The 23,929-nt window shown below is 42.7% G+C and overlaps 1 protein-coding gene across 1 annotated transcript in view; it reads right to left on the reverse strand.

Moving 5' to 3' along the window:
* Window positions 1-23,644, reverse strand: part of LOC138665626 (neurotrypsin-like) — a 98,074-nt gene extending 74,430 nt beyond the window's left edge. Inside the window, exon 1 of the mRNA XM_069753276.1 lies at window positions 23,326-23,644. Coding sequence (XP_069609377.1) covers window positions 23,326-23,397 — 72 coding nt within the window. The 5' untranslated portion in view covers window positions 23,398-23,644. The remainder of the gene's footprint in view (window positions 1-23,325) is intronic.
* Between the last annotated feature and the right edge of the window lie 285 nt (window positions 23,645-23,929).

A 23,929-nucleotide genomic window follows, 5' to 3' on the forward strand; every position in this document is an offset into this window, starting at 1 on the left:
CCAGTTAAATTAATGTCAATTAGGAATGGTACATACACTTACTCCATGTACATAAATTCATAACCAATCAGTCACGCGATATATGAATTCTAGCTTACAGAATGTGAGCCATATTGTGCTATGACATGCTTTATACATTGCGCCCATTACCTGGTATAATTTTATTAGTTAAAGTGTAGCACCAACAAGGAAACATGACCTATTCCTGCAGAAATACACATTTTCTGTAAGCCATTACAACTTGGGAGGTAATGTGGCCTTTTGCATTTACATCAAACTAATATGACATTATCTCAGGCGTAATCACAGCCTTAGGCAAAAGGTGCCTAAAATGCAGATAATATATAGACCAGCCTACTGCACTCCAGGATGGCATCACCTTTAGTGAACCCTACACTATTATGTTACTAAATTGCATAAATATTCCAAAAATGTTATGTATGACTCTAGGAAACAAAAATGGAATAGAAGCCTAATTATCAAACATGATATTTTAGGCAAAACTAGGCTAATTTACAATTTAATAAAACCCAAAATCTAAAAGAATAAGTTTGGGGGTCAAAGGTGAAAAGACAAAACTTTTTAGTGTAATACTGATAACTCACTGCTCAATAAAAAAAAGTGGAAATCAGGCACAAAAGAACAAAACTCTATAATGGGCTTCACAAAGAAATACTGTCCTGCTAAGGTAACAAGTGATAGATAAAGCCACATTAAAATAAGCAGGTAAATACTCGGAAGCAGCAGTCTGAGGATATGTTCACTTGGAGTTTTATGAGGAGTTAAAAAAACAATGACTTTTTAAAGAAGAAACACTCCTTTTTTTAGGGTATGTGCACATAACGTCTTTTAAACTCAGGTGACCCCCAATTTTGGCAGCCGGTGTTTTATTTGGAGGATTTTGTCATTGTTCTTATGACGTCTAATTTAGGGTATGAGAACAGAACGTCTTTTTCCCAGATTCAGCCTAAAATAGTGCACTGTAAAATAAATATACTGCACAGCACTGTCAAAACAACATTGCTGCGCACATATTCTATTTCATGGCACTTCTTTTAAGTGCTTCAGGAAGCCTTGAAGTGGTTAAAAAAAGTGACATGCTAATTATGTAGGCCGCTTCTGCTCGGAAGTTGCCTGTTCTCTATACTTCATGGTAAGAGTGAAAAGACATCTACAGCAGAGCCACTGCAAGAACGACTGCAAAACTGCCAGTGAAGCGGTTTCTGCTTAAAAAACTATACAAAAAGATTATGTGAGTATATATCCTTTAGAAAAAAAAAATGAAAGGCATTTTCTGCAGAGGTTTCTGAGGATCTTGAAGATGATCTGTTTCAAAAACTTCCCAAAGAACTAATATAACAACAGTTCATCATAACCTCTAAACTATGCACAATAAATCCAAAAAGCTGAAACAAAGCTACATGAAAAAAAACTATTTCACAACTCTTGAAAACCATTTAAGGACACGTGAACATGTTGAGTATTTGCGTTTTTTTTACCTCAATATTTGTCAGGAGAGAAACAGTCAGAGGAAAAGCATAATAGAAAACGTCACCACTTCTGTATTTATCACCCACTTTTTTCACCTTAGGCTATGTGTAAATGGAGTCTTTTCAGGTCATATTCTGCTTGGAAACCACATGAAAAAGCACAGAAAAAGTGCCCCATAAAATGTACATAAAACACAGCAATATCAAAATGACACTTCGGTGCACGTTTCGGCTTATGTCACTTCCAGTCATGAGCTCAAATTCCTGTTACTGGAGTTTGTCTAGGGTGCTCGGGACACACCGAGTATTGCGAATGCTCGAGTAACATGTTCGAGTCCCCACGCCCTCATATTTTGCAGCTGTTAGACAGCCACAACACGTGGGGATTGCCTGACATACACGGGAAATCCCCGCATGTTGTATCTGTCTAACAGCCACAAAACATGAGGGCGCGGGGACTCGAATATGTGACTCGAGCACCTGCGATACTCGCTGTGTACCGAGCACCCTAGGCAAACTCAAGTAACAAGCACTTGTGATCATCACAAATCATTTATCTTAACCACTTTAGTGTATAGAAACCCTGAAGCGGATAAAAGAAGTGGCATGCTTAAGATGCTTGGCCCAGGAAAGGGCCTGCAAATGTGACTAAAACCCTTGCTTTGTGTTCAGAGTTTTGAGATTTAGAGGATTTGGATAGTTTTTGCTCAGTTTCCACTCAGCTTCTGCCTCCTAAAAAAAATCATTGTGATCATACCCTAGGGTGTTTTTGCTGTATATTTTATGCAGCTTTTTTGGTGTGAAAAATGCACAACGTTTTACATTTCCAGTATTATCATTGAGATTTCTGAAATCTCATGCACATGCTGGATTTTTTCCCTGGGCATATTTTGAACAAATGCTGTGTTTTTTAAAAGACACAGTATGTCGATTCTTTCAGTGTTTTTGCAGAGCTTTTCACCTATTAAAATGAATGCGTGAAAAACGCTAGTAAAACTGCAACTTAAAATGCATGTTTTTGCTACCACTATGGTTTTTAGTGCAGAAAAATATGTCTAAGTCCTGGCTAAGCAGCAAACCATGTTCACTTTTCAGCACACATGTGCATACTAATGTGTATAGTGCATATGGCTTTATATTCTGGAGCAAAATTTAAATACACGTGTTGTACAGCAGATAAGATGATACATATTTGATTTAGAGTAAAAATGCACAAAACAAATGGTGCAAATACATGAATAAGGACCTACTGTACACCCATCAGAGCAGTAGGCAGGAGACACATTACACAAGGTCAGACTGTCCTACTACAATACGGGAAAGAGTTTGTCTCTGATTTATTTACGGTAAGTATCTTAATTGAATTGCATCTTAGATCATAGCTGAATCAGCTTATCTTGTTAAAAGCTAATGTCTTTTTTCACAATGTCATTTTCATGTACAGAGGAGAGTGACTACATTGATCATCCCTCGCTCTGGAGAACCTAGCACTTTTGTGATACACAAGCGCAGTCTGTAGGAGGGATCAGGTCTTGGCGTCTGGCAGGAAGATGGCAAGGTAGGGTATGTGCACACTGAGTCTTTTTGCTGATGTTTCACACAGAACATGTGCAGAAAATGTTTCTTCAAGTCTTTAAGGAGTTTTGAGTTTTATAGGAGCATATGTAGAGTTACTGCTCAGTTTCTGCTCCAAAAACACCTAAAAAAAAACTCAGTGTAAACATACTCAAAGATATGTAGACACCTCCGTAACCGACAAGTTTCCAGATGAAGACACTTAAAGGGAATCTGTCACCTTCTTTTTCGCATATAAGCTTTGGCCATCGCCATCAGGAACTTATCTACAGCATTCTGTAATGCTGTAGATAAGCCCCCGATGTAACCTGAAAGATAAGAAAAACAGGTTATATTATACTCACCCAGGGTGGTCTGGTCCGATGGGCGTCGCAGATCCGGGTCCGGTGCCTCCCATCTTCATGCAATGATGTCCTCTTCTTTGCTTCCTGTTGCGGCTCCTGCGCAGGCGTACTTTGTCTGCCCTGTTGAGGGCAGAGCAAAGTACTGCAGTGCGCAGGCGCTGGGCTTCTTTGACCTTTCCTGGCGCCTGCGCACTGCAATACTTTACTCTGCCCTCAACAGGGCAGATAAAGTACATCTGCGCAGGAGCCGCGACAGGAAGCAAGAAAGAGGACGTCACTGCATGAAGATAGGAGGCACCGGACCCGGACTTGCGACGCCCATCGGACCAGACCGCCCTGGGTGAGTATAACATAACCTGTTTTTCTTATCTTTCAGGTTACATTGGGGGCTTATCTACACCATTACAGAATGCTGTAGATATGCCCCTGATGACGGTGGCCGCAGCTTATATACGAAAAAGTAGGTGACAGATTCCCTTTAAGGAAAACATGACCATGCTCCAATCTTACACACTTGACTGGTTTGCAGACCTACCAATATACTCATGTGATCACAGGTCTGACAATCATAATGCACATATTAAGTGGTCAGCATAAATATAAATACAGTAACTTAAAGGCATAGGGTCAATATGAAGATTGAGCACAATACTCACATACTCCCAACTTTTGAAGAAGCGAAAGAGGGACAAAGGTTGCGGGGCACGCATGGGTGGACTCCGCGTCTGCAGCATCACCACGGGGCTGCACTAGAAACAGTGTCGTTTAACCTATGTCTTCCATGAAAGGGATATCAATAGCAAATATTTCTATCTGCCTATCGGGCATAGATACTCACTACCACTCACAGTTCGTAACTGATGAAGGTCGTTGTTTGTGACCAAAACGTTGTACTATTACTGTACTTCGGAATAAAAAAAACGCTTGCATACATATAAGTTGATTGCCAGGTTTTTCTTTATATATATTATTAAGGTTTGGGAACCTACCTCGGCACCACTACATCGAGCTGTGCACACATTTATCTCTATACCATGAGTGAGAACGCTAAGGTTCGAAATGTGTTCTTCACACTATGGATTTTTCTACATGAGGGAAACAAAAGGAATATATTGTATTTTAATGCATCAATGGCCCCCATAGTAGATTATATTTCATTATTAAAGAAGCCCTTCCATGCAGTTTTTTCAATTAAATCTGTGCATACAGTATGTGTATGGTGTATAATATGTGTTAATATACCCACCTACCACCTTCATCGGCATGTAGCGCCGATCCACTCCTCTTCTGAGTGACATCACAGCTCTTTAGACTTTCTGGGTCACACTGTGCTCTGCGTCATCCGGTGGTGGCTTTTACAATGTAAATGTATGGAGCATCAGAAGGAGGCCCCATAGACTTACGTGTAAAAGAGACTTCTGACTCACGCGTACAGTGAACCAGATAGATTTTAGAATGGTGGCGTCAATGAGAAGAGGAGCAGATTGGCACTGAATACCGGAGAATACAGCGATAAGTGACTATCAATGCACTGACACTACAGTACATACATATATACACAAATTAGAGAAAAACTTCATGGCAGCGCTTTTTTCAGATTATAAACTGCTCGTAAAAGCAGGCAACTGTTGAATTGACTTTGTTATTTACTGATCATTGCCTAGGTTACCTGCCACCACTAATATCAGTGGTGAGTGGTCCCCTAGGCAGAGAACACAGTGCTTACAGACACTTTGTTATACAGCTTGTAAGCGCTGCTCTTAGCCTGGCCGGATCACTTCATCTTTAGTGCCACTGTGAACCTGCAGTGTTGAAGAGGCAAAGCTGCTTCTGCTTGAAGCATCAGAGAGCACAAAATTTGGGCAAGTGGAGCGACAATGCTGCTGGTCCGAACTATCAAGCAATTAAAACTGCACCGCCCCCAGCAACAGGAAGATGGGAGACAGAGGAGTAGCGTACTCCTAAAGATCGAGATGAGACAACCCCTTTAAGACATACTGTATTTATTTTAGATTTATTTTCAGCCGTAATAAAAGCGCATATTTGGTCACATTGACAATGTCTGTCAATAAAATGACAACATGGTCAGTGAGAGAGATGTACGGCTCCGTGTGCTAAAGATCCACTTTTTCACACATAACTGTGAGCTGCAATATGTAAAATTACGGTAAATTACTATTCCAACTTATAAATTACTGCAAGACCCTGGTTTAGTGTACACAGTTCTATGTATCAAAAGCAACAAAAATCACAAAATAATATACAAGTATTGCAGGCGCTAATATACAATTAGGAACCAAACAAAGCCAGAAATTGAGGTAGTTATATGGACGAGCGTAAAAATAAACCTATACTATCAATACAGCGCCGGTGACCAAGATCTCGTCTAAGGTCGGAGTCACACATTTTTTAATATTACATTTAGGACTGTCGCCATGAAAAGGCGGGATGGCTTTCACATTTTTAAGAAAAAAACAAGTTAACTAAGTACCATGTATTATTTTCATGCACTATGCTATTTATTTATTTATTTATTTACTTCAGGGTATTTGATCATTATGTTTCAGTCTTTGTTTTTTTTCTGTTTAGTTGCCTGTGTGAACGTATGCTTACATGCTGCATGCACACCAGTTTATATCCCAGGTCATACCTTTGGGTTTTTTTCGGAGTCACACTACCGAATAACACGGCCGAGTGCTATCTGATGTTCTATCGCATAGCACTCGGCTCAGTGTTATTCTATGGGGAAGATCACATCTGCGATTATTTTCGCATCCTGATTCAGCATGCTGCAATTTAGTACAGTGGAATAAATATACAGTGGGGCAAAAAAGTATTTAGTCAGTCAGCAATAGTGCAAGTTCCACCACTTAAAAAGATGAGAGGCATCTGTAATTTACATCATAGGTAGACCTCAACTATGGGAGACAAACTGAGAAAAAAAAATCCAGAAAATCACATTGTCTGTTTTTTTTTAACATTTTATTTGCATACAATGGTGGAAAATAAGTATTTGGTCAGAAACAAAATTTCATCTCAATACTTTGTAATATATCCTTTGTTGGCAATGACAGAGGTCAAACGTTTTCTGTAAGTCTTCACAAGGTTGCCACACACTGTTGTTGGTATGTTGGCCCATTCCTCCATGCAGATCTCCTCTAGAGCAGTGATGTTTTTGGCTTTTCGCTTGGCAACACGGACTTTCAACTCCCTCCAAAGGTTTTCTATAGGGTTGAGATCTGGATACTGCCTAGACCACTCCAGGACCTTGAAATGCTTCTTACGAAGCCACTCCTTCGTTGCCCTGGCGGTGTGCTTTGGATCATTGTCATATTGAAAGACCCAGCCACGTTTCATCTTCAATGCCCTTGCTGATGGAAGGAGGTTTGCACTCAAAATCTCACGATACATTGCCCCATTCATTCTTTCATGTACCCGGATCAGTCGTCCTGGCCCCTTTGCAGAGAAACAGCCCCAAAGCATGATGTTTCCACCACCATGCTTTACAGTAGGTATGGTGTTTGATGGATGCAACTCAGTATTCTTTTTCCTCCAAACACGACAAGTTGTGTTTCTACCAAACAGTTCCAGTTTGGTTTCATCAGACCATAGGACATTCTCCCAAAACTCCTCTGGATCATCCAAATGCTCTCTAGCAAACTTCAGACGGGCCCGGACATGTACTGGCTTAAGCAGTGGGACACGTCTGGCACTGCAGGATCTGAGTCCATGGTGGCCTAGTGTGTTACTTATGGTAGGCCTTGTTACATTGGTCCCAGCTCTCTGCAGTTCATTCACTAGGTCCCCCCGCGTGGTTCTGGGATTTTTGCTCAACGTTCTTGTGATCATTCTGACCCCACGGGGTGGGATTTTGCGTGGAGCCCCAGATCGAGGGAGATTATCAGTGGTCTTGTATGTCTTCCATTTTCTAATTATTGCTCCCACTGTTGATTTCTTCACTCCAAGCTGGTTGGCTATTGCAGATTCAGTCTTCCCAGCCTGGTGCAGGGCTACAATTTTGTTTCTGGTGTCCTTTGACAGCTCTTTGGTCTTCACCATAGTGGAGTTTGGAGTCAGACTGTTTGAGGGTGTGCACAGGTGTCTTTTTATACTGATAACAAGTTTAAACAGGTGCCATTACTACAGGTAATGAGTGGAGGAAAAAGGAGACTCTTAAAGAAGAAGTTACAGGTCTGTGAGAGCCAGAAATCTTGATTGTTTGTTTCTGACCAAATACTTATTTTCCACCATAATATGCAAAAAAAATGATAAAAAAACAGACAATGTGATTTTCTGGATTTTTTTTTCTCAGTTTGTCTCCCATAGTTGAGGTCTACCTATGATGTAAATTACAGACGCCTCTCATCTTTTTAAGTGGTGGAACTTGCACTATTGCTGACTGACTAAATACTTTTTTGCCCCACTGTAAATGACAACACCATTATGTTACAGCTACATAACCCCAGGGTCAGAGCATGTAGAGGGGCATAAATATTGCAGCTTATGACCTGCTGGAATGCTGCAGGCTAAAGGTATTCCTGGAAGTACTCTCTAAATGGCGACTAATGTATATATAACACTACAGTAGTATTCTTTATATATGAGGACAGAGGAGTCGCAGTGACTATATATATTCTGAATTTGTAATTGTATACATAACAGTTAAAAAAATGCTTCTACCTTTGAGGTGACTTTTCAGAACATATAAAGGAATTGCTTGAACAGCAATCCTTGCATATAATGAATACGGTATATAGGTATGTATTAGCTACAGCACCATCAAAAAAGGCTATGGGCTGTTTTATAACTGTGTTTTGTAAGGGTACTTGAAGAATCAGTAAACTTTTGTATCATTTTTTTTTATATGTTTTAGCTTATTTAATTTTGAGCAGATTGGTAGATCTTCGGATCCTGAGACCCCCACGTATTGCTCAGAAGACCACTTGGAAGTACACAGTGTGCACAGTTCCAGCCTGAGGGCTTGTACAGAGTGAACAACAGATGCATTAGTCAGCCACAGAGTTTCTACTGAATCCATACTCCATTCTGTGCACTTCTTAATAGAGATGGGCGGACCCCTGGATGTTCGGGGCGGACCCCTGGATGGTTCGGGTCCGGCTGTTTTGGCCGAACAGTTAAAAAAGCTTGGGTTCGGGTACCAGAACAGTACCCGAACCCGAGTCCCATTAATTTAAATGGGGGGCCCGAATATCTAGTGTTTGCCACGTTGTCATGTGCATGACAGCACAGCAAACACTGCTTCTGATCGTCGGTAAAATCATTACCACCGGTCAGACAGCCGCGGTTCCCATGCTATTAAATGACAGAGTGAGCCCGCAGCTGTGATCGGAGGTAAAAAGTTTACCTCCAGTCACTAACTTCGGCTGATGGAACTACTGCTCCCATCAGCCTACACCTGCTGCTAATAACAATGAGAGCAAGCGGCAGCTGCTAATAGATGCGCCTTTTCTGGGTGGCTGTGGGCCACTATTTTTAGCCTGGGGGATGCAGAAAATACATCATAGGGGATATAGGGCTGCAACATAGACATTTCAGAAGACGCTGGGCCTGCGGTATATACATCACAGGAGATGCTGGGGCTGCAGTATAGACATCACAGGAGATGCTGGGGCTGCGGTATAGACATCACAGGGGACATGATGCTGTGGCATAGACATCAAAGGAGACATAAGGCTGGTGCATAGACATCACAGGAGACATGGGGCTGGAGACTGCAAAAGGGGTCCTGCCTATTTTTGCTCTCATTTGCGCACTTGAGGAAGGTGAGCTTCAATGCTTGTTGGTGCTGTGTGGCGGCCATTGTTGCTGTGGTTTTGTGCTGGTGGGGCGGTGCTGTCTGGAGTCATGGGGACTCAGTCTTGCAGCATGGGCGCTGAGGCACCAGGCTGCCCGCCCTGCTGGGGCATTGTCACTGCAGCAGTGGTTAGCCCACAATGCCGCCTCTTTAAGGCAATAAAAGTTAGGGCCCACTGAGAAGTCTGCCGTGACTTGGCAGCGGGCTTCATACAGTCTGATCAGAATGCTACACTAAGACCCTCATGTTCAGTTATATATATATTTTTGTCTAGGGGCATTAGATCAATGTATTATTTTTCGGAGGTGCGGTCCATGCTCTTTTCTGTTGTGGGATAGACATCACAGGAGACGCTGTGGTTGCGGTATAGACGTCACAGGAGACACTGGGGCAGGAGCATAGACATGACATGAGACTGTTATCTTCTTCTGTAGGATAGGAGAGCAATGCACGCTAACTTCGCCCACTGAGTACATCCAGACATTGGCACTGGCTAGTGTCCGGATGAAATTTTTCATTGCACATGCACGCAATATCCAGTAGTGAACACCGCACGCAAGTACTCGCAGAGCAAAAATAAATTAAGACGGGTGTCAAAATGCAGCTGACAGCCCAGGGGCCGGAGAAAAGGTCATCTCATGGGCCAGAGATTCCCCATTAGTGTCACAGAGAAACCACATGAGCCTGAAGAGAAGACATAACTGAGAAGAAGCACAGGATGGTGCTGGATACCGGAGAAGGTGACACTAGGTGAGTATATTAATACAAACACTATATACACAGACTTAATTAAAAAAAAACTTCATGGGAAGGATTCTTTAATGCCCTGCAGGTTCATTGAGTTTCATTAAATTTTTGCAGATAATTGAACATTGTACCATGTAGTTGAGTGAGAAATAATCTCTCCTTACAGCTACATATTGTTCTAGCCAGCCGCTATTGTGAGGGCACTTATGTAGACTGCTGTTGTTATGAGGACACAGTCTATGTCTTCTCTATCTCCAATAATGGAGGTATGTAATCATTTCTCGTACACAACCACAATTCTTTATGATGGGGCTAAGACATGTGAACTGAGAAGACACAACCTCCGCTGCCCCAAAGTTCAACGATGAATCAAGACAATGACATCAATTACTACAAAAAAACTGCAGCAGCTAACGACCACAGCACAATAGAATATGACATTAGCTGAGCAATGTTTAAATGATTGCAGCCTTGTGGCTAGTTCTTTGAAATCTCTCTGAAAGGGGCAACTTTTCTTAGAAACAATAAGAAACAGTGCGACATTTCGGCTCTGAATAGCTTTTAAAGGAGCAGCCAACAACTTTTGTTTGTTTTCCAATAAAACTTTGACAGATATGTGACTCCCTTTGTACTATTAGGACTTAAGGTACCGTTACACTAAACGACTTACCAACGATCACGACCAGCGATACGACCTGGCCGTGATCGTTGGTAAGTCGTTGTGTGGTCGCTGGGGAGCTGTCACACAGACAGCTCTCTCCAGCGACCAACGATCAGGGGAAAGACTTTGGCATCGTTGAAACTGTCTTCAACTATGCCGAAGTCCCCGGGTAACCAGGGTAAACATCGGGTTACTAAGTGCAGGGCCGCGCTTAGTAACCCGATATTTACCCTGGTTACCATTGTAAAAGTTAAAAAAAAAAAACAGTACATACTCACATTCCGATGTCTGTCACGTCCCCCGCCGTCAGCTTCCTGCACTGACTGTGTCAGCGCCGGCCGTAAAGCAGAGCACAGCGGTGACGTCACCGCTGTGCTCTGCTTTACGGCCGGCGCTGATAGTCAGTGCAGGGAAGCTGATGGCGGGGGACGTGACAGACATCGGAATGAAAGTATTTACTGTTTTTTTTTTAACTTTTACAATGGTAACCAGGGTAAATATCGGGTTACTAAGCGCGGCCCTGCACTTAGTAACCCGATGTTTACTCTGGTTACCCGGGGACTTCGGCATCGTTGAAGACAGTTTCAACGATGCCGAAGTCTTTCCCCTGATCGTTGGTCGCTGGAGAGAGCTGTCTGTGTGACAGCTCCCCAGCGACCACACAACGACTTACCAACGATCACGGCCAGGTCGCATCGCTGGTCGTGATCGTTGGTAAGTCGTTTAGTGTAACGGTACCTTTAGACAACGTCCTGCACAAAACAATGGATATAAGCATGAAGCAATCATAAAGGATTTCACATGGATGGATACAGACCTAAACAATTGCATCTCTTGTTTGTGACTCAAATATGTAAGTAAACTATATTGGAAGGGAACATGTCATCAGAAAATTATATATTGTTTAAAACAGGTTTTTGGGGAAAAAAATAATTTTTGTCAATTTTTTTTTACATATCACAATCTGTATTAAAAATAAAAAATAGAGATCTTGCAATTTTCACACCGGCCCCTAGGGCTATTTTAGACTCTTAACTTCCTGTTTTGGAAATACGCAAAAAATCCGACCCGATCTTTTGAACTGAAGCATCTAATGAGCCTGTGCAAAGGTCATTGTGAAAAGATGGGGAGCAGGGTCAGCTGTGATATCGCCTATTGAGATTGGTGGATGCCGTGTTTTCAGCTGTGCATAGGGGTGTTACCTGTCATTGGGATCCTGCCTCTGATGATAAGGAAGCTATTGTAAACGATGTCTGAAATGATAGTATTAGTCTAAAAAAAAAACAACAGCATTCACTGTGAAAACTACAAGATAACAATTTTTATCTTTTAATTTAGATTGTGATGAGAAAAAAATAACATTGCCAAAAATAAAAAATACATGTAACACAAAAACCTGATCAAAACAATAGGTCATTGCCTTTCTTTATAACTTTGTATATTTACTGCCATTTTGTTACCAGATAGGAGAAAATGTACAATGTGGTCAGCAAAGACCACACAATAATTTTTGCAGGCAAAAGGTCGTACAAGAGAGATCAGTCTCTTGACAGCCTCTTGGTCAGCAGCTTTCTCTACTCACTCCCCCTTTTATATAAACACTGAGCCCAACAGATCCTTAATGTGTCCCGAATGGTGAGAGAAGACAAAGCTGCTGCCAGACACATCTGGCAGCATCTTATCTCCCTTGAATGCTACAGTATCAGTCATTACATTTCAGCTATGTGACCCTTCTCTCCCCCAAAGTTAACAGTTGGGGAAAAAGTCAGGAGACACTAGATAGTTGGCTAATACTACCAAAATTGGATTTGGATTACTTTTAAATAATGTGAATGGGGACCTTAAAGGGAACCTGTCACCAGTGTTTTGCCTTATAAACCCATGCCCAGACTTTGAGCACTTTAATAAACAGAGGTCATCCATTTCCATCCGCATTTGAAAGAACGGGGTGGCGCTGACCACGATCTGGATATGCCCATCGGACGGACAGTCCAGGCCACACAATTTGCACACAGCCAGGGCATGAGTAAACCACTATTTTGGGGGCACCGCTGAGGGTATAAAGTGGTGGCAGGAACCTCATTTATATGATTTTTAAGGTGATGGGAATAGTTTATAAGGCAAAAAAATGGTGACAGGTTCCTTTTAAAGAGGTAGTCTGTATTTAATAATTTTTTAATCCATAGTCTTCCTGTATGTGAAAATAATAAAGACACCTAATCTTAGCTGCTGTCAGTCAATCACTGATTCACTATTGCTGCCCTGGTCTTTGTTGATATGGCGGCAACAGTGTTGTCTTGTTGACATCACATGATTGTTGCATCCAATCAATGGGCTCTGCGGCATTGTGCCATCTACATCAAGCATTACTGGTTATTGGCTGCTGTGGTCACATGATGCTGATGTATTGTCAGCGTTGAAGCGACATCAACAAAGACTGGGGAAACAGCAGAGTGCTAGCACTGTAGCAGTAGGGGTTAAATACAGATTATATTTTCAGAGACAGACATCCTATGGATATAGAAAACAAAAGAAAGACAGACAACGCCTTTAAGATTCTGAATATAACACGAGGGTTCTTTTTGTCATTAAATGTAACCTATCAGCATGACTGTGCACAGTAACCTAAAGATAGTGTCAGGTTGGCGCCGTTATGCTGATTAAAATGATACCTGGGGTGATGTAATCTGTCTTGTGGTTGTTGCTTAATCTTTATTTTCAGTTTTGAGTTAATGATATGCTCGTGCCCCGGGGCGGCCTGTGGGGGGGTCTTCATGTGGTGCTCTGATTAGGCATTCATAATGCAGACTCCTGACAGGTCACCGATCCTTCACTGACCGGCCCCCTAGTTTACATAATGAATATCTGTACATACTGCGGCATAATCGCATGTGTACTGTGTTAATAATAAATGTAGTTGAGATTATCCCGATTGTTAAAAAAATCCATTTGAAAATGGCGCCTGCCGCACCTGCGCAGTAGCAGCTATCACTGTATATAGAGGTCATCCGATTGCTGCTATTGCGCAGGGGCCGATGCCGCCATCTTGCTGGAGAAACAAAAAATTTCCTCCTCCAATATGCAGCCTGCGCAGTAGCAGCTCTGAGACTACCTCTATATACACCGTACGTGCTACTGCGCAAGGGCGGCGGGCGCCATTTTCAAATGGATTTTTTTTTTAACGAGCATAATAACCTCTAGCTCATTTCTTATTAACACATTACACATGCGATTATGATTCAGCGCAGGGGCCACGACTGGCGACCGACTGCAGAAGGTTTTTTTTTCGGTATATGCATATATACAGTACACTATGTAAACTAGGGGGCAGATCAATGAGGGATCACATGAAGACCCCCACAGGCCGCCCCGGAGCACGAGCATATCATTAACTCAAAACTGAAAATAAAGATTAAACAATAATAATACTGTATGGAGCAATATATGAGGTTCATTATTCTGCATGGAAACACTATGTGGTTCCCATAATACTGTATGGAGCACTATGTGGTGCCCATAATACTGTATGGAGGACTATGTGGTGCCCATAATACTGTATGGAGGACTATGTGGTGCCCATAATACTGTATGGAGGACTATGTGGTGCCCATAATACTGTATGGAGGACTATGTGTTCCCATAATACTGTATGGAGTACTATGTGGTTCCCATAATACTGTATGGAGGACTATGTGTTCCCATAATACTGTATGGAGGACTATGTGGTGCACATAATACTGTATGGAGGACTATGTGGTTCCCATAATACTGTATGGAGGACTATGTGTTCCCATAATACTGTATGGAGGACTATGTGGTGCACATAATACTGTATAGAGGACTATGTGTTCCCATAATACTGTATAGAGGACTATGTGGTGCACATAATACTGTATGGAGGACTATACTCTCTGGTTTCTGAGCTATTGTAGAATTTACAATAGATATCACTCATGTAATGTAAGAAGTAAGTGAAATCTTTGGCATTGTACTATACCTATATTTCTCTGTCGTATCTGTGCATCATTAATCGTGGTATGTGTTAAAGGGGTCCCCGAGACTCTTTCACCAGGGGCCCACGAAAACCTGGAGCCGACCCTGGATACTGTGCACAATCCTGCTGACAGGTTCCCTTTAAATAAAACTGTGTTAGAACTTAAACCATCAGTGTTTCCATACTTCCTTCTATTCTGACTCAACATTTATCTGAAGAACAGGGTCATTTTAGTCCATGATCACAATGTAAAGTCAACAAGCTGAATGTTCTCATCTGCTATCATGTAGTTTTGTCTTCTGTGTGAAGTATGTAGAAATTGTGTCTATAAACACTGTGGATAGTAACCTTGAGCTGAAACAGAGCAGAATAGAAGTTACGACAGGCAAGGTATGAACTTACATCATTTCATTGCAGTGAATGCTATAAATACAAAACTCCATAAAAACCTGAGCCCCATAGAGGACATCCTTTTTGAAACTGAACTGTGTGTATTTGTAGTCTGCTCTGTGCACCTAATCCCCGGGACAAATGCTAGTGATTATCTACCTGGAATGAGGATTTTCTTTAAAAATAAAGATTTTGTCTTTCTTTATGTATCAAGTACAGTATATACTTAATGCATGCCACACTAAACTGTATCTACAGAGGGGAAAATAAGTATTTGACACACTGCCGATTTTCTAAGTTTTCCCACCTACAAAGAATGGAGAGGTGTAATTTTTATCGTAGGTACATTTCAACTGTGAGAGAAAGACCCTAAAAATAAAAACCTTAAAATCACATTGTATGATTTTTACGTAATTAATTTGCATTTTCTTGCATGAAATAAGTATTTGGTTACCTACCAACCAGCAAGAATTCTGGCTCTCACAGACATGTTAGTTTTTCTTTAAGAAGCCCCCCTACTCTGCACTCACCACCACTACCTGTATTAATTGCACCTGTTTGAACTCGTTACCTGAATAAAAGACACCTGTCCACACACTCAATCAATGACACTTCTACCTCTCCACCATAGCCAAGACCAAAGAGGTGTCTAGTGACACCAGGGACAAAATTGTAGACCTGCACAAGGCTGGAGTGGGCTACAGGACAATAGGCAAGCAGCTAGGTGATGTTGGCAAAATTATTAGAAAATGGAAGAAACACAAGATGACTGTCCATCTTCCTTGGTCTGGGGCTCCATGCAACATATCGCCTCGTGGGCTAAGGATGATTCTTAGAAATATTAGGAATTGGCCCAGAACTACACGGGAGGACCTGAGGAGAGCTGCGACAAAAGTCTTAAACATTACCGTTAGCAACACATTACACCGTTATGGATTAAAATCCTGCAGGACACGCAATGTCCCCCTACTCACACCAGCTCATGTCCAGGCTTGCTTGAAGTTCGCCAATGACCATCTGGATGATCCAGAGGAGACCGGGGAGATACACATGTAGTCAGATGAGACCAAAATAGAACTTTTTGGTATCAACTCCACTCTCATTGTTCGGAGGAAGAAGAAGGATGAGTCCAACCCAATAGCACCTTCCCAGTGTACAGAGTATGTAAGTACGCAGATCATGAAACGGTACAATAATATGTAATTAGTTCCATGAGAAATCCTCAAAAGAAGTTTATTAGTTAAAGGTCCTTTGACATAAACGTAAACAGGGAGGATCATTACCGATCATTACTTCATGTAAACAAGGCCATCGATCAGCCAGCACCTGAGCAAAAGCTAATTTCTCAACTGATCACATCATTCATGCAGACAAAATTATAATCCTGGGACGACAACACATTCCCCATGTATATAAGAGAAGGAAACAATCATTCATATGAACATTATTCATGCAGACCAGCCTCCTGATCATTTCCAGGTCAGCATGGTCCTTACCAAATACTAATCGGTAGTGTACCTGCCCATGTGTGACGACCCTCACACGTTAGATTTAGGTCTGTAGAACCTGCCAATATACGTGGCAGTGACCAAACGTTTTGCACTACAACGTAAGAACACATGAACTTTTTGCACAACAACCCGGCTTTTTCCTTCTCTCCAGGACTCCATTGAGAAAACATTGGCAGAGTCGTTTCCAGCAAGACACTGAGGTGGTTTACTGGATTCATATGAATGAAATGGTTCGGTGTACGGCGAAAACCGCTACAACTTTTTAAAATACTTTGTGTTTCAATCGCATACTATTTACTAGTTCTCTACTTGCTGTTAGAGAATTGAATATTCTGAATTACATCCAGAGGCTTAATACCCATCTTGATAATTTCTAATTAACACATTGTAACAAAACATACATCTATGTAAGTGCTCCGAGACACTCTAACAAGACACACATCTGTGTAAGTGCTGACACACTGTAACAAAACAAACATCAATGTAAGTGCTCTGACACACTGTAATAAGACATACTGCTATGTAAGTGCTCCGACACACTGTAACAAGATATACTGCTATATAAGTGCTGTGACACACTGTAACAAGATATACTGCTATATAAGTGCTGTGACACACTGTAACAAGATATACTGCTATATAAGTGCTGTGACACACTGTAACAAGATATACTGCTATATAAGTGCTGTGACACACTGTAACAAGATATACTGCTATATAAGTGCTGTGACACACTGTAACAAGATATACTGCTATATAAGTGCCGTGACACACTGTAAAAAAACATACTGCTGTGTAAGTGCTCTGACACACTAACTAGACATACTGCTGTGTAAGTGCTCTGACACACTGTGACAAGGCACACATCTGTGTAAGTGCTCTGACACATTGTAACAAAACGCACACCATGGCTGCCATCTATGATGTTATTAATGAAAGACTGAGGAATGTGATGCGGCGCTGAATATATTTGGGAATGGAAGTCATCAAGATCCGCTGCTGGCAGCTTCCTTTGCAATTGCTGACAAATGACGTTCCAGATGTGCTTGATAGGAGACAAATATGGAGAAGCTGCAGCCATGGTAGCACATTTAAACCATCAGGCTGCTCACAGTAGCACAAGCAACATGCAGCCTGGCATCGCTGTGTTGAGATACAGTTTCTGGGACACTTTGAAGAAATTCCATAAGGCTGGTTCCACGACAAAATTAATGTAATTCTGAGCTGTTAGTGTACCTGGAATAAATACTAGAAGGGTCCAGCTACCGTACATCATACAGGGGTCCCCAATCTGTGGCTTCGGGAGCCACATGTGGCTTGCAGACCTATGACATATCACCAATTCGGGGTGAAGTGGGAACTCCTGGATGAAAGTATACTGCCTCAGTCTGGTTTCTGTGGGAACATTTTGTTGCACCAATGAAGGGGGCGGGAGCAGGATTTTGCATTCTGAGGTGGAAGGCCAGAATGTGGCCCACGACTCTCTCTCAGAGTTGAATGTGGCTCTCCAAGTAAGAAAGGTTGGGGACCACCGCATTATACCATTCCGCACCATAATTATAGGAGTAGGACTGGCTAGACGTTCCCTTGTGAATACATCTTCATTGACCTCATGCCAATGGAGGCTGTAATGGAGGTTTATCCTCTTTAGTGATGAGTCTCACTTTTTTCTTGGATGTAATGATAGCCAGAGATTTGTCTGGAGAGGAAGTAGACAACGTTATGAAGAGGAAAAGGGAAGGCTGACAGCACTCACTAAGTTTAGATGCTCGTTCAGGTACCAAGGAACCCACTTGGAGAATCAGAAACATAGAAGTAGAAAAGAACAGCGTCCAATCCCCACCATCACAATACGTTTTGACCTATAGTAGGTCTTTATCAAGTACTTGATAAGGCCTACTATAGGTCGAAACATTGTATTGTTATGGCGTAATAAAACCTTGTTCTTTGGAATTCATCACCTGAGATTGGACGCTGTTCTTTTCTACTTCTAATGCCATGAAGAGGTCTTCACCAGGGAACATCATACTGGTCCTATTCCCAGGATTATGGTCTGGGTGGGGGGATGTACAGTAGCTGGAGTCCTCTAGTCTTCATTCCAGGTACACTAACAGCTTGACGTTACATCGATTTGGTTGTGGAACCAGCGGTACAGCAATTTCTTCAAAGTGTAACAAAAGACGTTTTCCAACACTCCATCACCAGGCCACATGTTGCTTGTACTACTGTGAGCAGCCTGTGTGGCCTATACGTGTTCCATCTTCGGACTTGTCTCCTATCAAGCATCTTTTCATCATTTGCATATCATTAACATGTCTATCCATCCTGTGATTTCCATAATTCCACTACTTTTCCTTGTAGGTCTTGCAATTTTAATGTTGAGGAGTGTATATGGTCACAGACATGCCTGACAGTGTCTGATGGATGACTGAAAGTATTCTTCATGTATGTAGAGGAGTGTGAGGTGGCGCCATAGGGATGGGTAACTAGTTATGGTGCACTGTGTGGCCATGTCTGTGACCAAGTCATCATCTAGGTAAGGAGTAGATGAAGGATAGAAGTGGCCATGAGCATGATTAGAAAACACCAGTGATTGTCTTACCGCTGTCTCTAGCATCATGTCCTCCCTCTATCTGAAACTAAACCTGTCAAAAACTGAACTCCTCGTGTTTTCTCCCTCTACTAACCTACCTTTGCCTGACATTGCCATCTCCGTTTGCGGTTCCACCATTACTCCAAAGCAACATGCCCGCTGCCTTGGGGTCATCCTTGATTCTGACCTTTCATTCACCCCCCACATCCGATCACTGGCTCGCTCTTCTTACCTGCATCTCAAAAACATTTCTAGAATTCGCCCTTTTCTTACTTTCGACTCTGCCAAAACTCTTACTGTTTCACTTATTCATTCTCGTCTGGACTATTGTAACTCTCTACTAATCGGCCTCCCTCTTACCAAACTCTCCCCGCTCCAATCTGTCCTGAATGCTGCTGCCAGGATCATATTCCTCACCAACCGTTACACCGATGCCTCTACCTTGTGCCAGTCATTACACTGGTTACCCATCCACTCAAGAATCCAGTACAAAACTACTACCCTCATCCACAAAGCACTCCATGGCTCAGCACCACCCTACATCTCCTCTCTGGTCTCAGTCTACCACCCTACCCGTGCCCTCCGCTCCGCTGAGGACCTCAGGTTAGCATCCTCAATAATCAGAACCTCCCACTCCCGTCTCCAAGACTTTACACGTGCTGCGCCGATTCTTTGGAATGCACTACCTAGGATAATACGATTAATCCCCAATCCCCACAGTTTTAAGCGTGCCCTAAAAACTCATTTGTTCAGACTGGCCTACCGCCTCAATGCATTAACCTAACGATCCCTGTGTGGCCTATATTAAAAAAAAAAAAAAAAAAAAAATTAATTAACTGGTTCATGCAGCTTTACATGAACACCCAAGCCTTACACTATGGCTGGTCCGAATAACTATAGCAATTGTTACCATCCACCTCTCGTGTCTCCCCTTTTCCTCATAGTTTGTAAGCTTACGAGCAGGGCCCTCACTCCTCTTGATATCTGTTTTGAACTGTATTTCTGTTATGCTGTAATGTCTATTGTATGTACAAGTCCCCTCTATAATTTGTAAAGCGCTGCGGAATATGTTGGCGCTATATAAATAAAAATTATTATTATTATTATTATGATTGCTGTCATAACTATTGTCGTTTATGGAAGGAGGGAAACACGATTGTGTCAGCGCCTCCCATAAACTACAATGGAGAACGCTGAATCCCCATGGTCTAGATGTTAATGGGAAAGAAGTGGACCTCCATCCTCCTAATAGATGAGAGTCCCAAAAATGGTATCATATTCTATTAGATATTTATGATGTGATGTTTATGGTATTTTATTAAGGCCAATGGGGTTGTTTCAATCTAGCAATATCACTCCCGGACCAAAAAAAAGATGGGCACCCCTGCATTATAGGGAAAGAATATGTAACTCCAGCAAAAAATGTATCCATTCTATGATGGATACAAACAGTGCCACACAACCCCAACCCAATATAATGGAGCCTGTTGGTTCCCATTTGGGAGGCTATCATTTTAAATAATGTAACTTACGATGGAGCCTCCTACATAAGTGTGAACCTAGCCCTATGCTACATCAAAATCAGTACTGACAGCAACTTTTATACACATATTTATCTTCTTTATTTATACATTGCCCTGAAGTAAAGATACCGAGAAGCATTACAAATCCTTTACAGGGGTTAATCTCTTGAACTGTCACTAGATGTTTCAATTCAGAAAATGGGGCAGCAAATGAGGCAGGTGATTATATTGTGTGGGGGTGACTGTGGGGACCATCATACTGTGTGTGTGTGGGGGGGGAGAGGACTGTGGGGACGATCATACTGTGTGGGGGGACTGTGAGGACCATCATACTGTGAGTGTGGGGGGGAGGTCTGTGGGGACGATCATACTGTGTGGGGGGGGACTGTGGGGACATACTGTCATACTATGTAGGGACCTTCATACTGTGTGACACTCTGGGAGAGAGTGGAGGCAGGAGATGTGGTGGCCATCATACAGTGTTGTAGGGGCCATCATACTGTGTGGGGAGGTTGTGGGCGCCGTCAAATCATGTGTGGGGAATCTTGAACTGTCATAGTATGTGGGCACCTTCATACCGTGTGACACCCTGTGGGAGACAGTGGAGGCAGGAGCTGTGGTGGCCATCATACAGTGCTGAATGGGCCAGCGTACTGTGTGGGAAGGCTGTGGGGCCAGGAAAATCATGTGTGAAGGATATTGGACTGTGAGGACCTCATACTGGGTGGGGTTACTGTAAGGGCATCAGACTGTGTTGGAGGCACTGAGGTGTCAGCGTACGCTACTGGAGGCACTTTAGGGTCATCATACCATGTATGTGAGGGGAAAATGTGGGAGCAAATTGTGTGGAGGAATTCATACTGCGTGTGGGTGTCTTGGTGGATGAAAACACTAAGGGGCCTCAACAGGAGCAAATTATTGTGCAAGACAAGTTGTTCTTCCTGTCTTTAAATAATGGGATCATGACGGCACTGGTAATGGGACCACGATGACACCGGTAATGGGATCATGATGGCACTGGTAATGGGATCATGATAGCACTGGTAATGAGATCATGATAACACAGGTAATGGGATCTTGATGGCACTGGTAATGGGAACACGATGACACTGGTAATGGGATCATGATAGCACCGGTAATGGGATCACGATGACACCGGTAATGGGATCTTGTTGGCACCGGTAATGGGAACACGATGACACTGGTAATGGGATCATGATAGCACTGGTAATGGGATCACGATGAGACCGGTAATGAGATCTTGATGGCACTGGTAATGGGATCATGATGGCACTGGTAATGGGATCATGATGGCACTGGTCATGAGATCATGATGACACCGGTAATGGGAACACGATGACACCGGTAATGGGGTCATGATGGCACTGGTAATGGGATCATCATTGGTGAGGAGCGAATATACTCGTTACTCGAGATTTCTCTAGCATGCTCGGGGGTCCTCCGAGTATTTTTTAGTGCTTGGAGATTTAGTTTTTCTTGCCGCAGCTGAATGATTTACATCTGTTAGCCAGCCTAAGTACATGTGGGGGTTGCCTGGTTGCTAGGGAATCCCCACATGTAATCAAGCTGGCTAAGGCTACGTTCACACTAGTGTTATGCTAGTTTGCGTCGGGTTTGCGTCGGGCGACGCAGCGGCGACGCATGCGTCATGCGCCCCTATATTTAACATGGGGGACGCATGCGTTTTTGTTTGTTGCGTTGTGCGACGCATGCGTCTTTTTTGCCGCAAGCGTCGGACCAAGAAAACGCAACAAGTTGCATTTTTCTTGCGTCCAAATTTCGGCAAAAAACGACGCATGCGTCGCAAAACGCAGCGTTTTTGCGTGCGTTTTGGTGCGTTTTTGCGTGCGTTGCGTCGCCGACGCAGCGTCGCACAACGCTAGTGTGAACGTAGCCTAACAGATGTAAATCATTCAGCTGCGGCAAGAAAAACTAAATCTCCAAGCACTAAAAAATACTCAGAGGACCCCCGAGCGTGCTCGGGAAATCTCGAGTAACGAGTATATTCGTTCATCACTAATCATCATGGCACTGGTAATCTAGCCACCTTGGATGTGATTTCAGGGGGTGTTTCCTATACTTCCTCCCCGTACCTTCAGTCTGCCTGACAATAACGGGAACATCTACTAGGCTTTGTATGGGAGGAAAGGTTTTTTCTGCTGGTACTGACACCATTACATTTCATATGCTATCATTTATCATCTATGGTAAAACATGGCTATTTGTAGAGAATTCCTACAGATACCCTTTAACTGAATCCAACAGTATTGTATGTGATTGCTTTCCTAGAGGTTTTTAGTATGAGAATGTCAGGACTGGGGGGAGTTTACAGATGCAGATTCCATAGATAACTGACACCCATCCCTCATTATTCCGGTCACTGACCAATGTGGCAGAGGATTCTCCTTACTGTCTGATTACTGGGAATGCAGTTTGGAGGTCTTCATCAATTACTAATGGAGCTGGCCACTTTTTCTGTTACTGCAGTGCTGCTGCTTGGGGTGTAATCCAGTATTGCAGCAGAATCCTGATTTCCACCATGCAGACATATATTAATACAGAGCAGCACAGATTGCATCATTACTAGGACAAAGTCTGACAAACTGATAATAAGAGACCTGTGACTTATTAAGTGCAGATAGGACTGTCATAAATTCCTACCTGGTGATCTCCAAATACAAGGCAGATGCCCATGAGAATGGCCAGCACTCCATGTAAGTCCACAGGTTTCATGGTGCCTCCACAGTGGGTGCAGCTGCTCTCTTCTCTCTATCTGGGTCAGCTCTCTGCTCCTCATGGAGGTCCTGGAGGACAGGCTGCAGAGTGTAGTGCAGTGCTGGTACTGTGCTATTGCTGCATTGTGCCACTGCTGGGAGTTGTAATCATCATCCACATAGGTAGCAGACAAGTGCAGGCTAGCAGTCAGTGTGTGACTGTACCAGGATCTCAGCTCACATCTCCCTCCACCCACTCTCTGACTGTAGGTCTCAGTCAATCACCTCCTTTTTCTTCTGTCCCACCCTTATTCTGCACTCCAGTCCTTCTACCCCACTCTCATTTAACAAAATACATAGGTCTGTATTAATAAACAAATGCAGAATATTGTATTGCAGCCTGCAGTGCAAAAAAAATCAATAATAAACACACATATCCCGGTGATCCTATACAAGCTACAGACTTTGCATTGTCCTCTCCCACACAATTCCATCACCCCCCACCCTGGCAGATGCACCCTGGGCGACTATTTTAATTATCTCTGGGGTGG

Source organism: Ranitomeya imitator, chromosome 2, assembly GCF_032444005.1.
Source record: "Ranitomeya imitator isolate aRanImi1 chromosome 2, aRanImi1.pri, whole genome shotgun sequence".
NCBI classification, from domain to species: Eukaryota; Metazoa; Chordata; class Amphibia; order Anura; family Dendrobatidae; genus Ranitomeya; species Ranitomeya imitator.